The following is a 10739-nucleotide window of genomic DNA, read 5'->3' on the forward strand; positions in this document are numbered from 1 at the left end:
TTTTCTGGACCCAGGTCAGGAGTTTGAGACCAGCCTGGCCAACATGGTGAAACCCCATCTCTACTAAAAATACAAAAATTAGCAGGATGTGGTGGTACATGACTGTACTCCCAGCTACTTGGGAAGCTGAGGCAGAAGAATCGCTTGAACCCAGGAGGTGGAGGTTGCAGTGAGCCGAGATCACACCACTTCACTCCGGCCTGGCAACAGAGCGAGACTCTGTCTCAAAAAAAAAACAAAAACAAAACAAAACAAACAAACAAAAAAATACATATATAACCAAAGTACATTTTCCTTTGGCTTTGGAGTTTGGAGATAATGGCATTCCGCTGAGTGTGTTTCAGACAGGGATTCTGAAAGAGGGAGATGAGAAAGGAAGACAAGGAAAGAAACTCCCAGCTCTGTCATTTCCAGGCTGCTTCCCAGGAGCGGGCAAAAGCGCACCTACTACTTCAAGGGGATAGAGTGAGAATGAATGACCAGTGCCCCCTAAGATCTTGGACATACTCTGCCTTATTGGCTACCAGGCAATCCTTACAGGGCTAATTGTATCATTCCTCATAGGGCTAATATATACACAGAGTTAAGATTTCCTCTTGCAGTTCAGGAGTTAGGCTGGGTAATTTGGGAGAGGGGCAGAGTCCAGGGAACAACTATTGCAATTGGTTGTTTATGATTGCATTGTAGACACTGAATTTTTTTTTTTTTTTTTATTTATTTATTTATTTATTTAATTTATTTATTGTTGAGAGAATCTTGCTCTGTTCCCTAGGCTGGGGTGTTGTGGTGTGATCTCAGCCCACTGCAACCGTTACCTCTCAGGTTCAAGCTATTCTCGTGCCTCAGCCTCCTGACTAGCTGGGATGACAGGCACTCACCACCATGCCTGGCTAATTTTTTGTATTTTTAGTAGAGACAGGGTTCCACTGTGTTGGCCAGGCTGGTCTTGAACTCCTGACTTCAGGTGATCTGCCCACCTCGGCCTCCCGAAGTGCCGAGATTACAGATGTGAGCCACCCCACCCAGCCCGCATCTTCTGTTCTAAATGACCACAGTGACGCACTGAAGAGTTTTCCATTTCCTGTTTGCATATTGGATGCAGGCTTATGGGTTTAGGCTGTTCATCTGCTTTACTCTCAGTTCGGACCTGGCATCTCTGTCACTTGTGAACCTGTAACAGACACTTTCGGTGCCCCACTCAAACCTCTTCAGGTCCCATTTACTGTTTCCGCATACCCTTCCCTCCTGGGGCCTTTGCTTTTAAGAAATCACACTTAGGACTTTCCTGCTTGTGCAGAAGCCTGAAGAACCTGTGAGATGACATCTCTCTAGGCAGCCTCAGCTGTCTGTGGACTGCTGTAGGAATGCACAAGTCCGGTCACTTGCCTGAGTTGGGAAAAACGTGGAAGGGGTCATTTACATGCTCTAGGGAAGTACTGTCTGAAAGAATTCTGGTGGCGATGGGAATGTTTTAGATCTGTGCTGTTCAAAATGGTAGTCACTTGAAATCTGGCTAAGGAGGCTGAGGATCTGAATTTTAAATTTTACTTAAATTTAGTTACTTTAAATAGCCACATGTGGCTAGTGGCTCCCACGCTAAGCAGTCTAGCTGTCAAACCCCCTGTAAGGTCAGGCTGAGGCTGAGACTTTGCCTGAAATCCTAGCCTCCTTGGCTCCTCTCTCTTGGCTGTCCTTCCCCTCCTCCCTTCCAGGTTTCTCCTGGGAGCACTTGCTCAGGAACTCACTGTCACTGCCGTCCTTATTGCTTCTCTGCTTCTGAAGAACCAGACAGAAGGCAGAGCCTTTCTCAGTCTCCTTGTCTTACCAGGGGGTTGGAGTCCCAGGGCTAAACCTGGTTACATAATAGGAAAGCTGAGAAAAAAAAGAGGGGGACTCCTGGGGAGCAATTTACCTCTTTCTGTGGCTGGGTACTTTGTATCCTCACAGAAATTTGGTTTTATTTTTATTTATTCATTTTTCTTTACAATGGAATCAGAATCACTGTAAAATTGTTTGAATTCAGCAGTCGCTCCTTGGACATTTGTTGTTTGACGCCAAATGTAAAAATATCTCCCCAGATCACATCCATGACTCTTATTACCCCCAGTGACTCCTGCCGCTCCCCATAGTTTCGATTTCAAAAGGTAGAAAAGGGTACACTAGTGAAAAGTCTTCCTCCCCATTTCCCACCTCTGTGCCAACCCCCAGTGGTACCACAGCACAGGTATACAAGTGACACACTGTCCCAGAACTGGAATCCCACCTCCATCTCTCAGAAGCTACAGCACCTGGGATGATTTCCTGAACTCTTCTGAGCCTCAGGTGCCTAAACTGTAAAACAGGCACACTAACACAGGCCTTGCAGAATGGATACATGAGTTGTAGGCGGTAACTTGTGTCACGTGCTGGGTACTTAGTGAGTATCTAATTCATTTCCCCTCATTTTCCAGGGCTGTATGTGGTGCTCTAACTGGGCCACGCAGCACTGCATGAGCTCTGGGCTTGCATCTCCCCTAAGCCAAGAATGCCCACGCCCCTCTCTAGGCTCCCCTCCCTTGTTCTTCTGGTGAGTTCTCTCTCAGGCTTCAATTCAACAGGACCTCTGCCACAAGGAGTCCTCCACCACTCTCCAGGCAGAGCTTAGCATTTTTTGTTGTCTTTACTGCAAGTGGTTCATTACATGTTCCTGCATGTAATGAAGGAACAACACACTTTGTTCCAGATCATGCCAGGTTCACATGTTTGAATTTTTTCACCTCTTTATCCCTTGCCCCAATTATAACTCCTGGCACATAGTAGATGACTCATAAATGTTGATTGACAAATGAATGAATGAAAAAGCAGCCCCCATGGTTCATAATGCCCAGAAACTATGAGAAAAAAGCTATGTACTAGGGTAAATTTTATTTTCACGTTGCCTGAGAGTTGCAGAAACTACCTTATTTCAACTTTCGTTTCTGAACGTCATTTCAAGAGGCAAGAGTCGAACTTTCCTTCTTAGTAACTGGGATCCAGTGACTGTGGGCTAATCTTTCTTTGGTTTCAATTGTGGGAATGTCTCAGAATCTGAAGACAATCCCCATGGATGAGGACTATGGATGCAAAGTACAGAAAGCAACAGCAACTAGGCTACATTCTCATGGGCCCCAAGCCCCAAGGCACAGCCTAAGTCTTTGTATGTAGTTAAGGGTGTTTGCATTATGATTATTGAGGTTTTGGGTTTTTGTTTTTGTTTTGAGATGGAGTCCCACTTTGTCACCAGGCTGGAGTGCAGTGGCACAATCTCAGCTCACTGCAACCTCTGCCTTCTGGCCTCAAGTAATTCTCCTGCCTCAGCCTCCCAAGTAGCTGGGACCACAGGCGTGCGCCACCACACCCGAGTAATTTTTGTATTTTTAGTAGAGATGGGGTTTTGCCATGTTGGCCAGGCTGGTCTCGAACTCCTGACTGACCTCAGGTGATGTACCCTCCCTGGCCTCCCAAAGTGCTGGGATTACAGAAGTGAGCCAGGGCACCAGGGCATGATTACTGAGGTTTTATTACAGAGCTGTACTTTAATAGCCATTCTGCCAAACATTTTGAAGGTTGAAAGCTTCAAATATTAAATTACTTTTAAATTTTATTTTTTAAAAGTGATCAAGGCCTGGTTCCTTATCCCTGAAAACCTCTATTCACCTCTGGGGCCAGTAATTTCCATCTTTAACCCGAACCCCCTGCCCCGCCCCTGCTGCGGGTCTTCATTATCAACCACGACCGGAAGTAACAAGGGTTTTTCTGAAATTTCAGCTCTATTCACTGCTGGTGTTTTAATCTTGTGTTACTTCTCGCTCTGCTACTGGGTCTCATTCTCCTCCTTGCAGCCAGCTGACCCTTGACCATAACCTGTTTGGCACCTCAGTCCTTCCTGGATGGAGAACCTAGCTTATTTCTGTCTATATCTTGCTCAGGTCAGATGCTCCAAAACCTCTGTCCACTATGCTGTGTCTGTTGACCAAACTCCTTCCAGCGTTTGTCTCACATTGTTCAATAATTCATTCAACAGACATTCGAGGGCACAATATTGCCAGGCACTATGCCAGGAAGGCCACAAATATGACTTTATCATGCCTAGCTTGCAGGTAAAGAAATACAGGTATAAATAGCTCACTGTCATAAAGCACATACAAAAAGAGCTGGCAACAGAAGTCAGGTCTGGGAAACGTCAGCTACTTGAAAGCCAGACTCAGGTTTGACTCATTTCTGTTTTTGGGATATAAGCTTTCAAAGAAGGGGACAAGGATACAACACATTAAAACTATATTTCAGGCTGGGCACACTGGCTGAAAATGTCTGTAATCCCAGCACTTTGGGAGGCTAAGGCAGGCAGATCACCTGAGGTCAGGAGTTCAAGACCAGACTGGCCAACATGGTGAAACCCTGTCTCTACTAAAAAAAACAAAAAAACACAAAAACACAAAAATTAGCCAGGCGTGGTGGTGCATGCCTGTAATCCCAGCTACTCAGTAGGCTGAGGCAGAAGAATCACTTGAACCTGGGAGGCAGAGGTTGCAGTGGGCCGAGATAGCACCATTGCTCTCCAGCCTGGCAACAGAGCAAGACTCTGTCTCAAAAATAAATAAATAAATAATAAAACTGTATTTCATGGCATGGTTGCTGTAAATAATGTTGCAATGAACATGTGAGTGTAGCTACCTCTTTAAGACCTGAATTTCAATTCTCTTTAATATAAACCCAGAATTGGGATTGTTAGCTCACATTATACTTCTATTGTTAATTTTTAGAGAAATCTCCATACTGTTTTCCAGAGTGGCTGCATCATTTGACATTAAACAGTAGACAAGGATTTCCTTTTCTCCATTTTACATTCCCACCAATAGTGTACAAGGGTTCCTGCTTATCAAATGATAACTAATACTTGTTTATTATTTGTCTTTTTGACAATAGCCATCCTAACAGGTGTAAGATGGTATCTCCTTGTGGTTTGGAATTGCATTTCTCAGATCATTAGTGATGTTAAACACTTTTTCATATGCCTGTTGAACATCTGTATGTCTTCTTTAGATAAATGTTTGTTCAGGTCCTTTTTTAAAGTCAGGTTTATTTATTTTTTGCTATTGAAATGTAAATCTTTATATATTTTGGCTATTAACCTTTAATTAGACAGGAGGTCTCCCATTTCGTAAGTTACCTTTCCATTTTGTTGATTGTTTTCTTTGCTATGCAAAAGCTTTCTAGTTTGATGTAGCTTCATTCATTTATTTTTACTTTTGTTTCCTGTGCAATAGATGTCATATACAATAAATCATGGCCAAAGCCAATGTCAAGAATATTTTTCCCTATGTTTTCGTCTGGAAGTTTTACCATTTCAGGTCTTACCTTTAAGTCTTTAATCTATTTTGAGTTGATTTTTGTGTATGGTGTAAAATAGGGTTCATTGTTTTGCATATGAATGTGCAAAACATATTTTTCCCAGCACCATTTATTGACGAGAATATCCTTTCTCCATTGTGTATTCTTGGCACCCTTGTCAACAATCAGATGACCACAGATGGGTGAATTTATTTCTGGGCTCTCCAATCTGTTCTACTGGTCTATATATTTTTATGCCAGTGTCATAAGGTTTTGATTATTATAGGTTTATAATAAATTTTGAAGTCAGGAAATATGATGACTCCAAATGTCCATCTATAGATGAATGGATAAAGAAAGTGTGGAATTTACAGATAATCCAGTATTATTCGGCTTTAAAAAATAAAGAAATCCTTCCATGTTTGACAACATCGATGAACCTGAAGAACATTATGCTAAGTGAAATATGCCAGACACGTAAGGACAAACACTGCAGGATCCCATTTATGTGAGGAATCTAACAATGAAACTCTTGGCTGGGCGTGGTGGCTCAAGCCACCAAGCACTTTGGAGGCCAAGGCGGGCGGATCACCTGAGGTTGGGAGTTCAAGACCAGCCTGACCAACATGGTGAAACTTTGTCTTTAAAAATAATAACAATAAAAAATAATAATAATGAAACTCTTAAAGCAGGGAGTAGAATGGTGGTTTCCAGTAGGGAGGGGGAAATGGGAGGTGTTGGCCAAAGGGCACAAATTTCTGTCATGCAAGATGAATAAGCTCTAAAGATCTATTATACAGCATAGCAGCTATAGCTAACAACATGGTATTACATACCTAAAACGTTGCTAAGAGGGTAGATCTTATGTTACATGTTGTTATCACAAAAGATAAAATATAGAGGGAAGGAGGAAATTTTTGGAGGTGATGGGTTTGTCTATGGTATCAACTATGATGATGGTTCATAGGTGTATATTTATCTCCAAATTTATCAAATTGTATACATTAAATATGTACATACCTTTGCATGTCAATACCTCGATGAAATGTTTTTTAAAGATGCATTTCACATGAATAATAAATATGCATTGAAGGACCTAAAAAACAGAACCTGGCAGCCACACTTCCACAGGAAGCATCATGTAACTGAGAAAGAACTTGTTACAAGATTTCCTGCTGAACAAGCCTAAGAAAGCACAGTAGAGCATCTCCATATAGCATTCTTTTGTGCCACCAAGTGAAGAGCCATGCTTGGTGATTCTACTTGAACTTCAAGACTACAGACACATATGTCTAGCTCATTTCAAAGGGAGTGAGATGGAGACCCAAGAAGGTGCCCACATGAGGACCATCTCACAGATGTCACCGTTCCTTAATGATGGGTGGGTATTTTGTTCTTTGTCTCTGTGTTGTTGCTTCATGTTTGACCATAAATGATCATTAATCGATGTGGCTAAAAATGTGTGGCAATATTTTTAAGGAGCTTGCAGCCCCTGCTGCCATAGTGAGCAGTAATATAACACGTTGAGTAATTGTAATTGATTAAAATAGTATCCACCTGCAAACACATCATACCAAACACAAGGTCATGGCTACCTGGTGGCAAGAAGAGGGTACGTGTGAACTGGGCTGAACCAGGCTTCCTTCCTCCGTGGCATGCTGTCGTAGATTAAAAGATCTTTCTCTGTCAGCACAACCAAGGCTGGTTTCCACTGTTTCTCACTCTCCCCTGGCACCTGCAAAAGAAAGCAGAGAACTGTCAAACGACAGCCTGAGAAAAGGATGATTAAGAGAAGTTGGCATCCCCCTAATCAGAGGATTCAGCAATACACTGAGTGCCATTTGGTTTGGTTGCAAAATCAAAATGGAAAGAACCTTGTCTTGATCCCATGATTCCTGATCCTTGAAAATATCTGTTGTCTCAAGGGCCCTGAAATGCATAGTCAGGACAGCCAAGAAGCAGCCCAGCTGCCACACATCTGTCACTGTTTCTCACCTGCCAGTCAGCACCGAATCTTTATTTCATAGTGGGAGGCAAATGCCTGGGGGAATAAGTACTTAAAGCTGATTCTCTGGTACAGTAGCATTTTTTTTTTATTATGAAATGGTAAGGTCTAAAAAGTTTTGAATAAATATACAAAGGCTCTGAAAAATGTACTATGATGACAAATGTCTACCCAGAGTGAGGCATCACAGCCTCTTCCCCTAGTCTTTTGCTCTTAGATTGTTTCTGTGATTCAGGCACCATCTGGAAACTTCTCTGGTTCTGTTGAATGTCCAGTTCCATTCACCACCCATAATTCATTAACTCAAGGGTTGAGATGACTTGGCAGGAATGAGAAAGGATTCAAGCATCAGTAGGATGATTGGACCAGATGATTTTCTAATCCCTTCTAATTTGGAGAATCTGTGTAGCTCAGCTCTTATCTCATGAACCATCCCCTTGGCCCAGTGTTGGCCCTTCCCAAACTTCCTATATGTTCTTCCATCTGTAGAAATGCTCTCCTTCCCATTTGAACTCTGGACCCTAGGATAAATCTTTAATCTTGGTTTAAAAACTCAGTGAATGCTCAATCCTTGGTACTCAAAATATGAACTATGTTCCAGTAACATCGGCATCATCTGGGAGCTTGCTAGGGTCTCAGGCTCATCCAGATATGTTGAATCAGAATCTGCATTTTAACAAAATCTTCCTATGTCCATTAAAGAAACACTGTTCCAGATGAGGTTAAGACTGCTTTTGACACTGACAACTAATCCAAGATTTAGTGGTGTCATAACAAGTCACAACTCGAAAATCTATTCAGAATCAAAGTAAATTAGACAGTACAATAAATAAGCGATAAAGCTAATTTCTTCCCTTTCTAGTCTTATTAATACTTTATCTTAAGTGCCACAGTGGAATCTGAACAGAGGTAGAAGCCTGTGTGTGGCTCTTGCTTTATTTAAGCTGACACCGTAGTATGAGGAATGAGTGATCAAAGTAGAGAAGATTTATAGAAGAATGTAAGAGTTGAGTTTTGTAGGTCCTACATGTAGGCTGCCTAAATCTGAGTCTGTTATTTTTTGCCTGTATGACTCTGGACAACATATTCTCTGTGCTTCTATTTCCTTACTGATCAGGATAATCATATACAACAGTAGTTCTGAGTGCTAACTGTGGAGCTAGCAGGCCTGAACACAAATTTCTGTTACCCAATTTACTAGCTGTGGGGGTCTTGGGCAAGTCATCGGATTTCTTTGTACATTTCTCAATTTCTGGATCTGTAAAATGAGAAATAATAGTACCTATAGCAGAGGGTGGTTGGAAGATTAAATGAGCTAAAATGTGTAGAAATGCTTAATGCAGTGCTTAATAAGCATCATGTAAGCACCTGTTAAGTAGCACTTACCTCATCATGCTATAGTGGGGATGAAATGAGACAGTGTGTGTAATATGCCTGGCATGGTAGCTGGCAGATGGTAACACCTCAGTAAAACACAGGATGGGGAAATTGTGTCAGACACCAATTTTTGAACATGTCAAAAATGCTGTCCTTTGGAAATGGCATCACTATGACAAAGCAATGACTTTCCTTGGGAAAAATCATAAGACAAGCCAAGAATAGCCTTGGTGCTGACAATTTCCATACATTTTCTTCCCATCCTTTCCAAAGTTCTCCCAGGAAGAACTCACTGCTTGATGATCACCTTTATATTTTCATGCCTCCCTTCCAGCAATTCCAAACAATAACTGTGTTTCTGAAGAAGTGCCCTCCCCCACTCTGCTGCTGTAAAGCTATTTATACTAGAACATGAATGACTGCTTGACATATTCCTCACTTTGTGCATTTTATGCATATTTGAAAAGCTAGCTTTAGCTTACTGCTTTCGTGAAAGGACCTTTTCCACAGAACAACAGCATCTTCAACAGATCAAAATGAACTGTTAGAGAAGGCAATGTACCAGACCCTGCAAGGTGAATCAACTATGGTCTCAGGGTATAAAGTGTTGGGGGTGGGGGTTCAGAATAAATTTTTTCCAGCTTCTACATTAAACTTAGTAAATTACTTTTCCAGCTCATTAAATAGGACTGAAGAAGCTACAAATGATCCTCCCAAAGTGACTATCTTACTTACCTAGTCAGATGCAACCCATTAACTTTGACCAGAATCAGTCATTTAAATGTGAACGCAACTAAGCATCATTCTTCAAAAACAATTTTAAGTTTGCAAAATAAGCCTCAACAGTAAATACCAACAGTATAATGCAAACCCCTCTACTGGTGGAATCACAGACTCTCCCATGTGTCAAGTGGTATATGTAGGTTTAAATAATCCCAAGGCCCTAAAACATTTTGCAGTTTATTGAAGAGCCCTGTGTGGATATGGCAGACTCTGATGTGAGAATACTTGGAGTGGGCACATTCCACTATTCCTATATGCAGAGCTGCCATTTTAATACTATGTAAATGCTTGAAGGAGGAAGGCTGCCTATGAGGACACATGACTTTCCAAAGGGGGGAAAAATCATGTTGAAGAACAGCGTTTTAAAAGCTATACGTTGTGTTACATATGCTTCATTATTTCAAGCCTTTGAAGACCAGTTTTTGTCAGGCTCAAGTATTTATGCTTTTGTTCTAGTGACAACACGCATTGCAAATCCAGTATTCCCGGGACTCAAAGGTATTCTGACATGAATGATAGTTTTGGAGACGTGTGTGCATTTTGTTAACACATGACGCCTGAAACAGATGTGATTTCCATCTCTCTGCCCAGCTTCCTGTCTTCAGTGCAGCAGTCACTTGTCAGTTTCTCAAGAACTGTTCAGATTTCTTTTTTTCTTTTGAGATAGAATCTTGCTCTGTCACCAGGCTGGAGTGCAGTGGCGCAATCTTGGCTCACTGAAGCCTCCGCCTCCTGGGTTCAAGCGATTCTTCTGCCTCAGCCTCCTGAGTAGCTAGGACCACAGGCGCATGCCACGATGCCCGGCTAATTTTTTTTGTATTTTTAGTAGAGATGGGGTTTCAATGTGTTGGCCAGGATGGTCTCAATCTCTTGACCTCGTGATCTGCCTGCCTCGGCCTCCCAAAGTGCTGGGATTACAGGCGTGAGCCACCGCGCCCAGACTGAACTGATCAGATTTCTAATGAAGAAGGTGAAGGAAAGGCAACAGGGGAATAAAACATTCAATTCTGAAATTTTTCTGAAGCAAAATTTTGGTGAGCTGAATCCTGTCCCCATATTCACTTCCACAGAGCATGAAAGAAAAGGTCTACAAAATGGCCAGAATTTGAGAGGTGGGGGTAAGAAGTAATTGGTAACAATTATGGAAATGTCCTTAATTTGAGACAGGTCTCCTAAATCATCTGGTTCAGTGGCTTCCAAACTCTTTTTTTTTTTTTTTTTTTTT

General features: G+C 41.9%; 1 protein-coding gene across 2 annotated transcripts in view; it reads right to left on the reverse strand.

The window, feature by feature from the left end:
• The window catches only part of SNTB1 (syntrophin beta 1), a 277787-nt gene that overhangs the window by 30665 nt on the left and 236383 nt on the right, over positions 1 to 10739 (reverse strand). For both annotated transcript variants that reach the window (XM_037739320.1, XM_017530713.2), the window contains one exon: positions 6945 to 7084. In XM_037739320.1, coding sequence (XP_037595248.1) covers positions 6945 to 7084 — 140 coding nt within the window. The remainder of the gene's footprint in view (positions 1 to 6944; positions 7085 to 10739) is intronic.

This window comes from Cebus imitator, unplaced genomic scaffold (genome assembly GCF_001604975.1).
Source record: "Cebus imitator isolate Cc_AM_T3 unplaced genomic scaffold, Cebus_imitator-1.0 Scaffold68, whole genome shotgun sequence".
In the NCBI taxonomy this organism is placed as follows: Eukaryota; Metazoa; Chordata; class Mammalia; order Primates; family Cebidae; genus Cebus; species Cebus imitator.